General features: G+C 43.5%; 1 protein-coding gene across 2 annotated transcripts in view; it reads right to left on the reverse strand.

Annotated features, from left to right (window-relative positions):
• The window catches only part of USP33 (ubiquitin specific peptidase 33), a 1637494-nt gene that overhangs the window by 679022 nt on the left and 938949 nt on the right, over window positions 1-19523 (reverse strand). For both annotated transcript variants that reach the window (XM_044085858.1, XM_044085859.1), the window contains exon 15: window positions 15642-15675. In XM_044085858.1, coding sequence (XP_043941793.1) covers window positions 15642-15675 — 34 coding nt within the window. The remainder of the gene's footprint in view (window positions 1-15641; window positions 15676-19523) is intronic.

The following is a 19523-nucleotide window of genomic DNA, read 5'->3' on the forward strand; positions in this document are numbered from 1 at the left end:
TTGTCCATCAATACAGTGGATGTTCCTGGAATATGCATTGCTATCAGAAATTGGTTGGAAAATATCACTCACTGCATACTGTCATGGCATTCCTGACAAAGAGGGTAACAGTGGGTTCCTCCCTGTTTGCTAATGTACCAGACTACTGTCATGCTGTCTGTCTGGATGGAAATCACACCCCTGGGGGAAGTCCTAAAAGACCTGCAACACCAGGAGGACTGCCCTCATCTCCAAGACACTGATGTGAGGATTAGCCATTTGGATGTGTCCAAGAACTTTGGACTATCCTTCCTTTAAAACGCACTACCTCCCACCCAAGAAGGAATGCGTCTGTAGTTACAACAGCTGGTGGATGATCTGGGTAAAAAGTCCAACCTGCATTCACTGATGGAGACTTTATCCACCAGCTGATATGATCTTTACATATTTTGCAATGAAAATCTTTGTGTGCAACAGATGAATGTTTTGTCACCATTAAACAGAGAGAATCCAATGGAATATTCTCATATGGAATCTGGCTGGTTGAACCAGCATAACTGTAGAGCCCAACAGACCTAACAGCTGGAGAATTAGTCTTGTTAGGCTTGATGGATGTTAAAGTACTTGTGTAGCCATCAGAAGAAGGAAGAGCATTCTGATGTTTGGTAATCTGGCAATTTGTGAAGCTGTGTCCAAGTGGCATCCAAAGAATTCTATTTGTTGTGTTGAAACCAGGTGACTCTTGGATAAGTTTAATGTGACTCCCAAGTCCTATAATAAGTGGAGCAAGAGGTCCAGATGATGTAACAGCAGATTCCTGGAGGTCACAGTAAGGAGCCAATCATCGTGATATGGAAAAACTTGAATCCCTAGCAGGCGTATCTGTGCTGTAGCTATGCCATTACTTTGTACACCCTGGGGGCTGTTGTGAGATCAAAGGGCAATGTTTTGAATTGGCAATGACTGGCTCCTATCTGTAAATGAAGACATCTCCTGGAAAGCCTTTCTATCTTTATATGATAGTATGCATCCTGGAGATCTAAGGAGCACATCCAAACATCCTTCCTCAGAAGAGAGGATATGGATTGAATCCGACTATCCAGAATTTTGTCTTAAAAACTGAAGTAGATGGCTCAGATCCAGAATATGTTTGAGGTCCCTTTTCTTCTTGGGCACTAAAAAGAACCTGGAACAGAGTCTGGACTCTTATTTGGTCACGGGGGACCGGACAGAGGACTTTTTTCGAGCTGCTTGAAATCTCTGCTGCTGTGGGTTCCCACTGACTGGGTGGAATGTCAAGAACTTTTTTCTTTTTCACTTTGTAATAGAAAAAGGGAATCAAATAGCCTCTGGATATGATTTTGATGACTCAGGAATCTTTTGTCATGCTTTGCCAGGTTTGTTGATGCATGGAAAAGCACCCCTGACTGCCTCCAGTGTGCAGCAGTTGGGCAACCTTTCAGGAGTGCTGGTAGGGCTTTTTGGTGAATGAACCAAGAAAGCCCTAGTTTTGTGGTCCACCTCTATCTCTTGGGTATTGTCAATTAGACTTACCTCTTCCTTTGCCACAGGAAGGTCTGTCTTCAGGAGTGCGTTGAAAAGAACCCTGTGATTTCCAGAACCACATATACTTGCCACCCCTCGGATTCCCAGAGAAAGTTCTTTGAGGGCTGGAGAGATGGATTCCCACCACAAAGAGAGTTTTACCATCCTGTTGACTCCTGGTTAACATTTTTATTTAGTTCTGGTCGAAAAAATGCGGAACCATCAAATGAGCCATTAATACAGGATGTCCTAAAGACTTACACAAAATCACAGAAGTGCATTCAGGCATGACAACGCATAGTAGTGCCCGTGCCCACTACCCTAGCTTGTGCCATCAGATGCACTGGATAGCAGACAAATAGTCACGTTTGATACCGACGGAAAAGTAGATAGCTGGGAGTCCACTGTCTTCTGAACACATGCAGGCAGATTACCTAAGAGACAGAGTTGGAGAGCTCTTTGGTCAAGTCTATTTGGAAGCTTGTGACATGAGCCCAATAGTCCAGCATTCTGAGGGAAAAGATCTCTGAAGTCTATGTCCATTTCCCCAACCTATCCAATGCCCTAGACTCAGTTAGGATTGTGTATGGAGGAACTTTCTTCCAATAATCCCTTTTTGATGGTTATTGTTACCACCATGATATCGAAGCTCCAATGACTCCTGTCTGTAGGTGCTGTCAAGATTTTATCTCTTTTCTTTGGTACTGGTTCCACCACGTCAGGGTACTTTCATGCTCACTGAGCCATGAGGTCAATAAGTGGATCAACGAGCAGTACTACCCAAGATGAAGTTGAGCTGGAACCAAGGCTTCGAAGAATACAGTTTCATCTGGCAAAAGATCATCTGTGGACCAATCCCATCAATGTTTCATCAATTTAAGGATCTCACCAAAAGTGATGTCTTCTGACGGGAATAGAGGGGAACTGTCACCTTCATCCAAGTCCGTGTTTTCAGTGAAAGATTCTGAAGATGAGTCTGTGTGTTTCCATTTGCACATATGCTTCCTATGAACTTGTCCTGGTGGATGATCAGATGGGTTGGAATCAGACTGGGAGATAACTAGGTAAGAAGTCTCAGATGACTGTGGTACTGACTGCCCCTGCTGGATAGAATGAAGGGAAGTAGCAGCAGAATCCTCATGAGGTTTGGATGGAACCAAGCTCAGTGGTAATGCTTCTTCTTTGTGCATGGCCAAAACCCTCTCAAAAGCTTTGAAGGCCAAAGACTTGACTAGTCCCAAATGATCTCTCCCTCTGTCCTATGAAGAAACAAACTTCCCAGTCTCAATGGGTCTTGGTCTAGAGACCAATCTCAGATCCAAGCTGTCAAAAGCACAGAGTGCTCCAAAAAGCTTGGAGTTGACCCATCCCACTGAGTCCCTGCGCTGACTCTTCAGCTCCAAGTCCTTTCATGATATGAAAGTATTGAAAGTGAAAGAGATAGGGATGATGATGGAGTTGAAGCAGCCCAAACTGTTGGCTTTGACAGAAGAACACCGGAGTAGGCTGGACCCAGGATAAACAGGTCTGAAGGATGGACTGGTACTGGAAAAAGAAGAGGGGAGGGTTGTTGGACTGACCAGTACTCGGTGCATTCAGAGGTGATGGCACTGAAAGAACCCCAAGCTGGATTTGTGTTGTCAGGAACTTCCTCCTCATTCTGTTGGTATCTTGGTAAGGCTTCTGGATGACAGAGCAGAAAAAGCCACAGAAGATGGTCTACAATCTCTTCCCTTCAAGGATGGAGACTGAAGTCTCAGACTCACCAGTTCTGGGGAGAATTGGAGTCGAGGTGAGGAAGAATGGATCTGAGAAAATGACTGTTCTGACTTCCTATGAGTTTCTGGATCTGGACCAGCTGAAACAATGAGATCCAGAGACCTTTTCCTGGTCTTTTTTCACTTTTCATTCCCTCTTTTCTCCTGTTGTAGTTCACATTTCTCTTTCTGTTTATCTTTATCTTTGTTCTAGACTCTGTCCTGTTTTCTAGCAGGGGATGTAGCAGTGGCAAATGAAATGGAGGCAGCTGTATGAGAGGACCCTGTCTGTGAAGGAAAAGGCAAGTTTGGCTAGCCCCAAGCCAAAGGAGGCTCCGGCTATGCATTCTGTGTCAAGATAGACAGTGCCAAAGCAATATACACACAAGGAATATGGATCCTGTGGAGGGATTCTGTGCTTGCATTCTGCACATTTTTGAACCCCTGGCTGTCAGACATTGTAAAAACGTGGGGTGGGTGGGTGGGGGGGGGACTACAGCCAAGTCAAGCAAAAACAAAAGAATAGCAACACTACTGAGAAGACAAGACAGAGTAAGAATGCTTTCAAAAGTTTTATACATATCCAGAAAAGCCAAACTACTAACGCTAACAGAGAAACCTTTGCATCAAAAAGAAAAAAAACACACTGTAAACCACAAAAAGTAAAAGGAGAACTACTGTATTTAATGATAAACAACTACATTGTTACCATTATATATTTAAAAAAAGTATACAAACATAAAGCTGGAGAGACAAAGCTGTTGATAACAGAGAAGATTTTAATGAAGTATAAATCCAATCTCAAAAAGAAAAATGATACACTTGCCTTTACAGCAGAACACATCTGATGCTTCAGGAGGCAAACGAGATTTGAGGTAGTGAGATGGAGTGGAGGAAATTATAGGTAGGGGAGGATTCAGAGGCTTGAACGCTTCAGAAATGGTCCAGAGGATGGATCTGGCAAGCTCATGCACTGTATCAGATGAAAATAGACATCACTGGATCTGAAGCTAGACATTTTGTGAACACTTGGTGCAGTGGACAGTCCAAAGGGTAAGGCAGAGAACTGATAATGTGATTCAGATACATAAAACCATAAGAAACATCTAAAGTCTGGAAGAATAAGGATGTGACGATAACCATCTTTTAAGTCTAGAGTTACCAGATAACTCGAAAGAGGAAAAAATGTAACAGGTTGTGAAACTACATCATTTTGAATTCTGGCACTATCACAAAGCAGGTTTAGGAAAGAAAGATCCAAAACTGTTCTCCAAGGATTTTCTTTCTTTCTTTGGCACAAGGAACATCCTTGAATAAAAACCCTTCCCTACCTGAGAAAGAGGAACTGGCTCTATCACTCCTTGGAACAGCATGTGATGAAGAACCGGTGGAAACAAAAAGGGTCTGATCTACAGATGAAGAATGTCCCCCTGGAAAGGAGGAAATTCTTCTAACTACCAGCTGTAACCTTGATAAATGATTTTTAGGACCCATCTGTTGGAAACTATTGCTACAGAGAAAAATGGAGATTCAGACTTTCTAGAAGAAAAAAGGGGTCAGGGTGGTGGGGTCACAAGGTCTCTTGAACATTCAGATTTGTTGGACTGTCCTTGGTTTTGGGAGGTTCGAGTATTTTGTTGAGACTGTTTATTCTGCTTTTTACTTAAAATGGATGAGGTGATAGAAAATCTGGAAAAGGAGGGCTGAAACATCACAGAGATTCCCCTAGATTAGCTTGCCCCTTTCATCACAATTTTTGATCACCTAAGTATCTATCTGAGGGTGAAATTAAAATCTAATTTTTATCATCTGGTAGGTTCTGAGAATGCAAACATACAAACCTCCTCAAAACAGTACCAGTAGTTACAGCCCTTGAAAAAGTATCAACAGAGTCAAGCACATACGGTAAATGACAAGTAGTGACCTCTGCAACAGAGGATCCTAAGTTATTGAAAGCAGACTTTGCCTCACAAGAAAAAACTGTGGATAAAACATTCCTCATACATTCATAATTAGGCAGAAAGTACAGTTGTGTACACTTACCATAAATGTAGATGTTCGAGTGTATTCACTGTTGCAGTCATCACCTGTGAGTTATCCCTGCTGTGCTAGCCCTCAGCCAGCCCGAATACCAGAGTCAATGTTTTTTTGCATCGCCTGTAGTCTGATGTCAGGTCACCAGTGCTATAAAGCAAGGCAGCCAACGTCATTACATCAGTTTTTCTTGCCCTAACCTGTCAGAAGCACAAGGAAATAAGGAAAAGTGGTCCTGCTGGCCAAAAGCCACTGTGGAAAGCTTATGTCCCCCTAGGGGAAGATGCTATATGGGGGATGGAGGGAGGGAAACCAGGACTGCAACAGTGAATACACTCGAACATCTACATTTATGTTAAGTGTACATAACTGTACTATGTTCTTCATGTTTCACTGTTGCAGTCATCACCTATGAGAGGATTCCCAAAGCTGAGGAGAGGGGGTGGAAGGAAAGGATAGAGTCCTAGGCAGCAGGCCCTGCAGAACTGCAGAGGCAAACCCTGCCTTAGACTAAAAAAACATAGATAGGTGGTAATGCTTTGTAAAGGTATGGACAGAGGTCCAGGTGGCAGCTTCCAAGATGTCCCTGGTGTGGACTCCTCTGAGGAAGGCTGTGGAAGTGGAGGCGGCTCTAGTGGAATGGGTATGGACAGACTAGGGAGGGGGTTTCCCATGTTGTCTGTAGCAAATATGGATACAGTGTGATATCCATTTGGAAATGGTTTGTTTGGAAACAGGCTTCCCCTCTGCCCCAGGGGCAAAGCTGACAAGTAGTTAGTCTGTTTCTCTGAAAGGTTTAGTACGGTCCAGATAGTATCTGAGTTGTCTGTGCATGTCTAGCGAGTGTAGAATTCTTCCCCCTTGTTTTGAGGGTTGGGAAAGAAGGTGGGTAGGTGTATGGCCTGGTTGAGGGTCACATCAGATACCACCTTGGGCATAAAGAAGGGGTTAGTCCTCAGGGAGACCATGTCTGCATGGAAAATAATGAAGGGCTCAACAGCCATGCGAGCCTGAAGCTCTGATACCCTTCTGGCCAAGGTGATAGCTAGTAGGAAGGCAGTCTTCCATGAGAGGTATTTCAATTCTGTAGAAGCAGCAGGTTCGAAAGGAGGTAAGGTGAGTTTTTATAGAACATAATTCAGGTCTCAGGGTGGTGTGGGAGGCCTTCTGGGAGGTCTGATATTTAAAGCCCCTCTGAGGAACTGCTTAATCAAAGGATGAGAGAAGAGGGGTGGGTCTGAATCAAAATGGGCAGAAATGGCTGAGGCATGGATTTTAATAGAGTAGAAAGAGAAGCCACTATTGAGCAACTCGGCTAGGTAATCCAAGATAAGAGGGATGGAAGGATGGGAGGTACTGGCCCCTTTGGACTGGCTCCAGGAACAGAATCTTTTCCATTTTCCTGCTTATGATTTTCTGGTGCTGGGCCTTTCTGGCCTCTGTGATGATGTCTAGGACCTCTTAGCTTTTAAGGTATAAGCCATGCTGAGAGATAAGTCTGGGTGCAGCATCTTCCCCCTCTCCTAGGTCAAGAGATCTGAGATCAGGGAAAGCTGTTTGGGGGGCTGTAAGGTCAGGCTGCGCAGTATGGGGTACCAATGCTGTCTGGGCCAATCTGGAGCAATGAGGATGGCCTTTGGTCTCTACTCCCTTATTTTCATCAGTACCTTGGGAATAAGGGGTAGAGGAGTGAAAGTTTACACAAAGAGGGAGTTCCAGGGGAAAGTCAAGGCATCCACCTTCCACGCTAGGAGGTGATGCTCCCAAGTACAGAACCTTTGCAGCTGGTGGTTGATGGTGAACCATCAGGGAAGTTAGCAGTGATTTGACAAAGAGAAGGTCTTGGAGCAGCTTTTCTTTGCACTCTGCCTGAATGAGGCAGTCGTCCAGGTAAGGGTAAATCTGTATATTTCCTTGTCTGCAAAATGCTATGGCTGGGGCTAAGCATTTGGTGAATACTCTGGGTGCAGTAGATAAACCGAAGGGCAGCGCAGAGAACTTAAAGTGTTGTGAGCCTGCTCTGAAGCGCAGGAATTTCCTGCACGATTCCCTGATGGGGATGTGGAGGTAGGCATCTTTTAGGTCTAGGGTTACTAGCCAGGCATTTTTTGTTAGCACAGACAGCAGCTGCTGCAAAGTTAGCATTTTGAATCTGGGGACCACCAGGAAGTGTTCAGAATGGAGAGATCCAGGACGGGGTGCCAAGTGCCCTCTTTTCTGGGAACAAAGAATAGTCTGGAATAAAAACCTTTGCCTGTTTGATCTGAAGGTACAGGTTCTACTGCCCCCTGGGATATGAGAGTTTGTACCCGTTTCAATGCCTCTGCCCAATGATTTGGAGGTAAGTCTGGTACCCTCTTGGAAATGGGAGTTCGCTGAAAGAGAATTTGTATCCCTGAAAAATTATCTTTAAGACCCATTGGTCCTTTGTTACAGAAAGCCAATTGTCTTTGAAGAGGGAAATCCTTCCTCCTAGTTTTTGATGAGTGAAGGGAGGGCAGAGGGAGGAGGAGGAGTCATTGTGAGTGTTTGCCATAGAAGGTTGGCTTAGAACTCCCCGCCTTAGAGACGGAAGTGGTCAATTGTTTGCTTCTCTGCTGGCCCTGGGATAGGGGCCTGGATGGTCTGTCCCTGCGGGGCTTACCTTGGCTCTGCCTGCTAGGTGGAGGGAAGGCCCAGTTCTTAGAGGGAAAGTTCCTGCTGAACCTGGGGGGCTACCTGAAAGAAATCTTTTTACTGTTTGCATAGATTTTGCTCTGTCTTCCATCTTTTTAAGCACCTCTTCTGCTTTTTCCCCAAACAAGCGCTCCTTATCTAGGGGTGCATCAATGTTTAGACTTGAGATGATCAGGGAGAGGTTGTTCCTTCAGTCATGCATGTCTCCTAACAACAGATCCTGTCACTGCTGCCCTGCTAGAGGCTTCTAGGGCGTAATATCCACACTGCAATGAGTGTTTAGCCACTTGACAAACAGAGTGCAGTAAATCTGCCAACTCTTTTGAATTGGCGCAGTCAGGAAAAGTAGCAATTTTCTGTTTTAATAGTTCCAAATTGTGTTGTTGATATTTTAACATATGGAACTGGCAACTGAGTGCTCTGATAGCTAAGGTTGCAGAGGTGTATCCTTTTTACCCTATCTGTCCAGAGCTCTGGAGTCCTTGTCACAAGGAAGAGGATTTTTGGCAGAACTAGTCTTAGCTCCTTTAGGTCCCTGTGTAATGACCTCTGGGTCTGCAGCAGGGTTTCTGTAAAGATATCTGCGAGAATCCAGTACCCTGTAGTACCTTTCAGGTTTACTGGGAGCAGGAGGGAGGGTGTCAGGGGCTAAGATGGATTCATGGAAAACATCATCCACCACTTCTAAAATAGGGGGGATGGCCAGGGGTTTGTGCTGAGGCAGGTCCAGAAACTCTCTAAGTTTTTTCTTAGACTGTGGGAAGTCCTTGGATTCCTATTGGAAATGTTCTCTGAGGGAGTGAAAGGTTTCCCTAAAGGAAAGTTCCTCTGGAGGGGAGGCAGAAGGGATGGATTCCTCTCCATCTGAATCCTCATAAGCAGTTAAGGGGTGCTGTTCCTCTTCAAAAACTGAATAGTCATACTCCTCAGAATCCTGTTCTGTCATAATTTCTGGAGAAGGGTGCCTTTTCTGTTTGGAAGTTGTGGCCTGACTTGCCCGGATAAGGGAGATGAGATCCTCCACCATTTTCAGCATTTGTGCTTGGGGTGGTGGAGCAGTAGGAAGAAGGTGGCTAGAAGCAGATTTCCTAGGAGGGGGTCTGGCTTCTAGGCCTGAGAGAATCCATTGGTCTGAGAGAAATGGTAGTCAGAACAGAAGACGTAATTTTTTTGTCTAGATTCGGTAGTGCGAAAGGCCTCCTCGAAGCTGTGGCCTGACTAGCCCGCATAAGGGAGATGAGATCCTCCGCCATTTTCAGCATTTGTGCTTGGGGTAGTGGAGCAGTCTGGCTTCTAGGCCTGAGAGAATCTGCTGGTCTGAGAGAAATGGTAGTCGGAACAGAAGGGGTCTGGCTTCTAGGCCTGAGAGAATCCGTTGGTCTGAGGGAAACGGTAGTCGGAACAGAAGACGTCATTTTTTTGTCTAGATTCAGTAGTGCAAAAGGCCTCCTCAGAAGCTGGTGCCTACATAGCGGCTTCCTGACCCAACCGAGGCAGAGACAGCCAAAGGCTCAGAAGACGAAGAAGATTTCTGCGGCATACCGGACTCCGAAAGGGTGTTGGTAGACGCCTGCATAGATATCGAATTGGGCATCAGGGGCTGCGAAAGCGCCTCACTGAATTCCGGACAATTGACAACCTGCTTAGTGGTAGCGTCATCGAAGGCTTAGCCTTGTGTGGTCTATCTCTATCTCTACTTTTTTTATGGAGTATCCACAGATTGTTGGTTGAAGGATACCATATCGGAATATTGAAGACGGAATACAAAAACTGTCTACAAAAAGAGCTCTATGGTGAATAGTTCTCGCATTAAAGAGAACACAGAACCGGCAACAGGGGACGTCGTGGTCTAGACCTAAACAAGTGATGCAGTAAGAATGGAAGTCTCGGTGTGGGATCTGCTTTCCACAGGCAAGACAATTTTTAACTTTTTTGGACAACAGTTAGTGCAAGAAAAAAGGATCCCCAATGGGGTACTTAGCTTTAGACGTTTTCAGTTGAAATTCAACTTCTGGTAGCCACTGACTGGCACTCGTGTGAACTGCTTCTGCTACTGGCTCCACGGCAAGAAAGACTGATGTAATAACATCGGCTGCCTTGCTTTATAGCACTAACGACCTGACGTCAGACTACAGGCGGCTGCAGCTGACACAAAAAAACTGACTCTGGTATTCGGGCCGGCTGAGGGCTACCGCAGCAGGGATAACCAACAGGTGATGACTGCAACAGTGAAACACGAAGAACATCAAACTTTAACATAGGAGACTGACCATTCAAACTTCTGAAAATCAAAGTTGCAGAAGTAAACACTTTCTTCCCATACCTATCAATAATTTCCCCACCCTTATCAGAAAGAGTAGAACTGGAATTGACTAGGTGCTTAGCAGCAGTGGGATCAACTAGAGCTATAGCTGCTGGGTCAATTTTTGGGAAAAGTGTACAACATTTTAAAAGAATAAGGAACTTTACACATTCTATCTTCCTTTTTAGGAGCTGCTGGTTTACTATCAGGAAAACTGCAGGCATTAATTCAAACATCCAAAGCAGAAAGAACAGGAGGAATGGGTGTAGGAACTAGAAAATCCTTTTGTAACAACTCATAGTATTTTCTGAGGGACTGAGAACACTCACTGTTCTCCCACTGAAAACACTGACATATTCTTGTAATAGTTTCAGAGAAAAAGAAACACACACAGGGTGACTCAGAAACTGGGCTCTCAGAGTCTGAATCAGAAATCTGAGGAAAATAACATAATGGAATTTTCTTCCCCCAAAGGGAGCTTATCTGCTTAGTAAAGGAACAGCCCAAGCCGACCTTCTACCTTAAAAGCCTCAGAGAAGTGTACTCCTCAGTATCAGAAAAGCTCTGAAGGGCTTCACTCCCAAGCTTGTCTTTTAGTAAGCTCAGCTACTGCTCCAAAATCAGAAAAGACAAAAGTCAAAAATAATTTTAATGGCAAGAGTGGTGTCTCAAAAAGCAATGCCCTCATGGGAAGGAAAGAGACACTAATGGTGGTATTACCTTGAAAACAATGATGTGAAAACACAAAATGAAAAAATATGACCCGACTATCCAGACAGAAGAGTTATCAACCCTCTTTTCCTATTTTTCTATGTAGGGTTGAGTACTCTAAGGAAAACAATTAAAAATTCACAGAAGAAAACTTCCATATCTCTATAAACTAGACTGAAAGCACCCTTCAATGCTTGTTGATATGCAGAAAATTAGATCAGCAAAGAAAGAGAGAAGTGGAACACTGTAGAAGTTACCGGAGGAATTGTGAGCTTCAAAAAGTCTCAAAAGTGCACAGCAACTGCTGCCCACGTTTACCAGTCTTATTGTTAAAATGAATGAACTAGATCATTTTATTTTATTTAACATACGTTTACTGGGAAGGACCGACTAGGATGGAGCCTATTTTCAGCGGAGGCCCAGAAAGAAATGCTCCAGACGCATGTCTTTGGAATATGGGAGGAAACCAGAGCACCAGAAGGAAGCCCATGTAAAATGCAGGAAAGACATGCACATACTGCTCAGAAGGCATCCAGCCGAGAATCGAACCTGAGAACCTCTTGCTGTGAGGCGACAATGCTAACCACTGTACCACTGCGCTGCCCATGTAAAATAATTCTGTTTTACATTATGTGTTGTTTTGCCCTTCTCCTCAAAAATTTTTTTTTTTCTGGACCTGTCGTAAGGTTCCACTATTTTTGTCCAAATAGCCCATTAATTTTGTTTATTTACTTATTTTATTTTCAGTTTGATAACAAGGTAGGTGGATTGGTCAAGAGACCCTTTTCAGTCATAACCTGAGCCATAAGGCGAGACATAACTATGAGTATGGAAAACAAGAGGCATACAATCAAATTAAAAGAATGCTAATTCATGAACATTTTACACAGTAAATGTTAACTGTCAGTTTTACCAGTTAAATGCAAAAAGATGAAGTTTAACTACCATTGTTATATTGACTTGTGCAAGAAACCATCAATTAACCATGATCTTGAAAGCATAAGCAAGAGTCATTAAAAGTTATGATCTGCTTTCTTTTGAATGTTTCTAGCAAGACATGTCCTGTTTCTGTTGGGAGTTGGTTCCAAATTGCTGGGTCTATATTTGAAAAGGCTTTTCCATCTGTGGTGGTTTTGAAGTGGGATCTAATAAGGGTTAATGGTTCATCCTGGTGTTGCCTCAGGTTATAATTCCATTGCTTAATTTGCAGCATTCTTTTCAGAGAAGGACAGTCTTCCATTCTCAATACTTTAAAAATCTGCAAGGCTAGAAGCAGAGTTACTCTGAGTAACAGGTGAGCAGGTGAATTTATCCAACAGCTATAAGTGTGCGAGTTGGCAACAGAAATGTACAGATTTTGTTAACTGTACTTTGTGTGTTTGAACTGGAGAGCTACAAGAATGAAGCCATACTCTAATTTAAGGATAAATACATTTCCAGTAATGGCTCTGTGTGCTATGGGTGTTAGTAGTTGAGAGATCTTATTACATACTTTTAATTAGCATATTGTTTTGTTGATTTCAGTGGGGATTAAAAGCCAGATACAGGTTCAGTGGTGTGGTCTACCATTCCTTTTGGATCTTCTTCTGTTTCAATAAATGTTGCCTGCTGAATCAGGCAATTGTCCAAGTAAGGGTATATTTGAATTTTTCTCTGTCTGCAATAGGCAATGGCTGGAGCCAGGCATTTTGTAAAAACTCTGGGAGCAGTGGATAAGCCAAAGGGAAGTGCAGAGAACCAACAATGCATAAATCCTGCCCTGAAACGTAGATATTTTCTGCAGGAGTCCCTGATTGGGATGTGCAGACAGGCCTCCTTTAGGTCTAAGGTGGCTAACCAGGCATCTTTGGACAGCATATGGAGAAGCTGCTGTAGGGTGAGCATTTTGAATTTTGGTACCACTAGGAAGGTGTTTAGAATGGATAGATCTAAATTGGGCACCAGGTGCCCTCTATTCTGGGTACCAGGAAAAGTCTGGAATAAAAACCTTGGACTATCTGTGCTGCAGGAACAGGCTGAATTGCTCTTATGGAGAGCACGGACTGAACTTGGTTCTGTGCTTCTGACCACTGTTTTGGTGGAAGGTCTGGGAACTCTTTTGGGGTTGGCAGCATGTGGAAATAAAATTTGTACCCATGGGATACTATGTTGAGGACCCATTGATCGTTGGTGATGGAGGTCCAGTCTTTTGCATGGTGGGCAAGTTTTCCTCCTAGAGGCACGAGCAATTGGGCAGAGGTGAGGAGTGGAGTTGAGAAGTCATTGTGAATTTTTTCCTTAAGGGGGTGGCTTTGCACTCCCTGCTTTAGAAGTGGTGGTACTCCATTGCTTAGATCTCTGCATACCCTGAGACTGTAATCTGGAGGGTCTGTTTCCCCTGGGTCTAGTTTGAGATGGTCTTGAGGGGGCTGCAAAAGACCATTGTTTCGAGGGGCAATGCCTACTGAATCTTGAAGGCTGCACTTGCAAGAAATCTTTGACTGTCTGCATAGACTTAGCCTTTTCTTCCATCTTTTTTAAAACCTCTTCTGCTTTGGTGCCAAACAGATTGTCCTTGTTCAGAGGAGTGTCCAATAATTTTGATTTGACATGGTCTGGGCAAGGTCTGCTCCTTAAGCCAAGCATGCCTTCTAAGTACAGAACCTGTGACTGCTGCCCTGCAAGATGCTTCTAGGGCATCAAACCCACATTGCAGGGTATTCTTGCTGACTTGGCTTGCAGAATGCATAAGCTCCTGTAATTCTTTATTTTCTGCACAGTCAGGAAAGGTAGATAATTTCTGCTTAACAAGTTCCATAGTATGTTGCTGGTATTTCAGCATGTGGAACTGACAGTTCAAAGCTCTAATGGCGATAGTTGCAGAGGTGTATACCTTTTTACCCCATCAGTCTAAAGCTCGGGAATCCCTGTCCGAAGGGGTGGGATTCTTAGCTGTAGTTGCTTTTATTCCTTTAGGTCCTTGGGAGATGACCTCTGGGCAAGCAGTAGGATTTCTGAAGAGAGATTTGCGAGAGTCAGGGACTCTGTAGTACCTGTCAGGTTTCCTTGGAGCAGAGGGTAAAATATCAGGAGGTAGTCTGATTTCCATAAAGACATCATGCACAACATCCAAAACAGGAGGGATAGCTAAGGGTCTGTGCTGTGGTAAATCTAAAAATTCCCTGAGTCTCTTTTTGGACTGAGGATAATCCTGGCATTCCTAGTGGAAATACTCTCTCAAAGTATGTAGGGTTTTCAACAAAAGAAAAACTCTCTGGAGGGGAGGCAGAAGAAATGGATTCCTATGCATCTGAATCCTCACAGGCAGATAAGGGTATATCTTCATATTCAGAAACCTCAGACTCGTCAGACTCTTGGTCAGATAAAGCTGCTGGAAACACCTCTCTTTTCATTTAGCAGGGGAAGGCTGGCTTCTCCTATTCGGCATGATCAGGTCCTTCTACCATTTTAAACATCTGAGATTGTGGAAGGAAGCAGACGCTTGCGCTTGGGTCGTCATTTTTTCAGGTGTAGCTCGTACTCTTGGCCTTAGAAACTCAGTAGTTTTAGAAAGAACTGAAGACGCAAAAGAAGTCGTCGGTTTGTGTCAAATATCGGTAATGTGAAAAACTTCCTCAGAAGCCGGTGCCTGCACAACGGCTCCGGATCCCATCCAAGGTAGAGACATCCACAGGTGCCGTAGTCAAAGAAGAGTCTCGGGGCATACCGGACTCCGAACAGGTCTCAGTAGCAGCCTGCGAATCCACTGAAGCGGGCATCAGGGGCTGCAAAAGCACCTCACTGAGTACCGGCGAACTGGCGACTAGCTTAATGGAAGCATTATCAGCAGTTTTGGGCCTGTGCGATCGGTCTCTGTCTTTATCCTTACATTTTTCGGGATATCGGTAGTCGGATGGCTTACTAAAGCCATTTCAAAATACAGAGATCAAGAACTAAAGTATTTAGCTACAATAAGGGCCCGGCGACTAACAGTTCGGGCGTTGAACAAAGCACAAAACCGACAGCGAGGTACATCGTAGTCTGGGCCTAAACAGGCAACGCAGTAAGAATTGAAATCTCGGTGTGGTATTTGCTTTCCACAAGCGAGACAATTGTTAACTTTTTCTGACATCAGTTAGAGCAAGAAAAAAAGCTCCCCAACGGAGTACTTAGCTTAAGAAGACTTCAGGATGATTCAATTTCGAAAACGAAAAATCAGGTAGCGGCGGCCGGCACTCATGTCTGCTTCTGCTTCGCACTCCCCGGCAAAAAAGATTGATGTAATGGTGTCGGCTTCCTGTTTTTATACCCCTGACAACCTGACGTCAGTCCTGAAGCGCCAGCAACCGACGCAGAAATACTAAGCCTCTGGTATTCGGGCCGACTGAGGGCTACCCCTGGCAGGACAACCCAAGTGTGATGACTGTAACAGTGAAACACGAAGAACATCACTGTATGACATGACCAACTTTCCCATTAACATAAGCATGAAATCTGGTATTCTGTCAAGTCACTTCCTTGTATTCATATTACCAAGAGAACAACATGCACACATATACCTAATACACAAGCACCCATTAACCACAAGAATCAAACAAAGTATTTCATAAAAAATGCAATACTGGCGATCTTGAAATACTAAGTAAAAGCATACTTACTTTTTGCACTTTTCACAACTGTACATGTTATCACCTGCAACAGTAAGAGAAAAACAAGACTTCAGCTCATGCATTTTATCCTGTTTTGTAACTGACAGTGCTACTCTATGAAATCTTCCTCTCAAACACCTGCAGTCTGCAACCCACATAAACCAAAAACATGCTTATTTTACATTACAGTAAACTCTCAGTTAACCGACACCCATGGAGATTGGTAGATGCCGAACAACTGTAACTTCTGGTTGCTTGAGAGTTACTATTAAAAATAGGCCTGACTAACACTGTACCCTATACTATTTGTTTGGGTTGACGTGTTTATAGGTTGGGGAGAGAGGGAATTTATTCCTATCTTCCTTTTTAAAACTCTAAAAACATAAGGTATGTTTCTGTGTGTGTGTGTGTTTTTTTTTCTGGTTGCTTGAGTTCTGGTTAACTGAGAGTTTACTGTATAATTTAAGTTTTGCATTTTGTGCTTCTACAATAATTGTTCTTTTAGTGCCCTCTTTGTATTCCCTCTTCACCATTAACTCCATGCTACTGGATAGCCCACTGTCATCCCATCAGCATCACGAACAAGCCCCCTGAAGGAAAACTTCAATTGTCCCAACGAAGAGGAAATATAGAGACTGAGACCTATCAGGCCACTGGAATTGCTATTTAACTGTAACCTCCAAATAGGCTTCGTGCCTCACGAATGTCAAACAGTAACAGACGTCCCTCTGCACAAAGGTGGGCCATCTGCAGACCCTGGTAATTACAGACCCAGACGTCTCACATGTAAAGCTATGGAAATAATTATCATGGAGATGATCAATAATGACATAAGAAACCACCAGACACTGGACTTAATCCAATTTGGTTTTTTCAAGGGCAGGCCATAACTACTCAACCTGGTGGACTTCTTTTGAGAAGGTCACCAAAGTAATGGATGAGGGCAAAATTGTTCACATTCCCTACCCTGACCTGGCCAAGGAATTTGATACAATAACCCACTTGGGCACTGTTGACAAACTCAAGAGGCTAGGTATAAACCTTATGTCACCTAGTGGATAGCCAGCTGGCTCACAGACAGGACCCAGGAAGTAAGACTCGGGAAGTCCACCTCTACAAAGAGACCAGTCACAAGTCAAGTCCCTCAAGGATCAGTCCAGGGACTGCTCCTTTTAGGCATTTACTTCTCTGTAGTCAAGATAAATATCAATGGCCACTGGCTGACTAAATTTGCAGATGATTGCAAAACAAGAACAGTTACAGAATCCCACACCAACACAAATGTTCACCAGGAAGAGCTGACACAGACAAATAATTGGCACCAGAGCCATGGACTAAAACTAAATGGCAAGGAATCCATAACAGTATCCTCCAGGAAGTCATCCATCACTGCTAACTATCATAATGGCAACAAACCCCTAAGAGATTAAATAGTAGTCAGGGTCTTGACGACACACACAGTAATCTAGCCTTTGACCATCACATGTCTACAGCAGTGAGGAAATCATTCAATGTTGTGCAACTTATAAACAAAGGTATGGCATCTAAGTCCAAGGAAGTCATTGTTCTACTGTATTTAGTATTCATCCGGCCTATCATTGAGTACAGTGCCCCCTTTATTATACACCCAACCAGGCATATGCAAAAACTGGAACGTCCACAGAGGCTCCTCACTAAAAGAATACAGGATGTTAAGTAACATATCCTTTGCAGATCGCCTCAAGGCCCTATCCCTGTAATTTGCCTCCTACAGGCTGTGGAGGGGTGATCTACGTGTGGAATAAAAGGCATTGTCAGATCCCACCCTGATGGATCTCCTGCATATTTGCAAAATAAACAGCACCAGAATTACCCATTTTAAATATTTAAACCTTGCCTGTGATATAAATAGGACCTGCTAGAAAGACAGGAATTTATCTCAGAGACTTCCCCTTCTCCGGAACATGCTTCCCAACCACATGAAGCAGCATTCCTCCCTAACCCAATTCAAGTGCAACTTGGACAATTAGATGATGAACAAGAAATTCATCCTTGGTTTGGCATCTACGTCTTTAATGGACACAGGCATCCTGTAAATGGTTCATCTCCCAGGCCCCTGCTTGCAAATGTTTAATCTCCCAAGTCCATGCTTACACTTATTACGGGTACCAGAACTTGTCAGAGATTTTGAATGCATGGCTAGGCTTAAAATGGCCCTTGTGGTCATTAGCTTACTAAACACCTGTGAACTCTACTGGATGTGATTACAGTTTAATGGGATATGAAACCAAACCATACTGAAATCTGTTGACAAAAGTTGATACTCTGGTCTCAGCCGAAGGACATTTCTGCATCAGACACCTTAGTCCCTCTCCATAAAAAAGAAAAATGACTTCTGAAAACTCTGTCTCCTCTTCCCTTTGGCCAGTCCTACTATGTAATGCTTTGCTTTCTGACCTCAGGTCACTACTGTTGCAAGTGAACACACTGCTTCTCTTTTCTTGTGGGAGTTGCCCAGTCTATTACTGTTTTTATTCAAAACAATGGCAATCAACAAATCTGATCACATTTGACTATACCAAAAAAAAGGGTAGAACACCTTCATGAATTTATTTCAGTGCAAAGGGCTCTGAAATAAGGGCTTTGTGATGCCCAGCAAAGGTTACAGATAAAAAAAGCCATGAAGTTTCATACCAACAGACATCATCATTATCATAAGACACTCCATAAGGTAGTTACATAGGTACTTAACATAAAGCACAACTAAGTGTAGGTATACTTTCCATAGACAGATCTTTGAGAAGTCACTGTAACAATAAATCACAGCATCTGGGTTTTCCTATTTAAGTCCCCTCTGCCATAGCCAGAGTTATTTATGTCATTCCTTATATTCCTATGAAGAAATACATTGGTCTCACACTAGACTCCTATGAACCCATGTCTGGTTAGTGAGATGTTCTCATACAGCTAGCACTCTGATAATCACAGAGACTTGTAAATGTAGTAGTCCACTGCCCTTAGATTAATGACATTACTAAAGTCAAAAACAATCTGTGTTATAATTTAATGAATCATAATAAATCTACAAGCATCTTTCCATGACATAAAAAGGGAGACTAGTTTTCCTGTTACAGTGACCTCTCCTCAAAAATCTACTGTTCTGACAAGTGATAAATGGGGAAATGAATCCTGTCACTACCTCCAAAATATGAGACAGACAGCAGTATGGGTTTTAAATTTTGCACTGTTGTCACCAATTTAAGTAATGGAAAGATAGGGCTTGAATTCCACTGCTGCCGCAAATAATCTGGAGAAAGTACAGTTGTGTTGCTGTGTCTTTCGGCTTTTCCCGGTTAGGGGTCGCCACAGCGGAACTCCGGTCCGCTAATGATTGGTAGTTGATTTTTACGTGCCGAGTTACCAGCCCTGACGCACAACCTTCAACGAAGGTACGCCCATTCACACGTCTCCACGCAGAAGACGCTCTAGCTGAGAATCGAGAAAGTACAGTTGTGTACACTTACCATAAATGTAGATGTATGAGTGACTTCACTGTTGCAGTCATCACATTTGGGTTATCTGCTTGCAGTAGCCCTCAGTCGGTTTGATTAACAAAGTCTTGGGTCCTGCATTGGTTGCTGTCCCTTCTTCCATGACGTCAGGTTGTCAGGGGTATAAAACATGCAGCCGACACCATTACATCAGTTTTTCTTGCCCCAGATGTCAGGTGCCCCCCTAATGGGAAGCAATTAAATCTATAAATAAGTGAGGTTATACCTCCAACAAAAACGCAAATACATCAAAAAGCTTTTGAGCATAGTAAAGGAGAGTAGAGGCATAGCCAAAAGAAGTAAGGGGGCTGGAGGGAGGGTAACCAGGACTGCAACAGTGAATACACTCGAACATCTACAT

The sequence above is a fragment of the Protopterus annectens genome, chromosome 10.part0, assembly GCF_019279795.1.
Source record: "Protopterus annectens isolate FY-2018-M chromosome 10.part0, PAN1.0, whole genome shotgun sequence".
Lineage (NCBI taxonomy): Eukaryota > Metazoa > Chordata > Ceratodontiformes > Protopteridae > Protopterus > Protopterus annectens.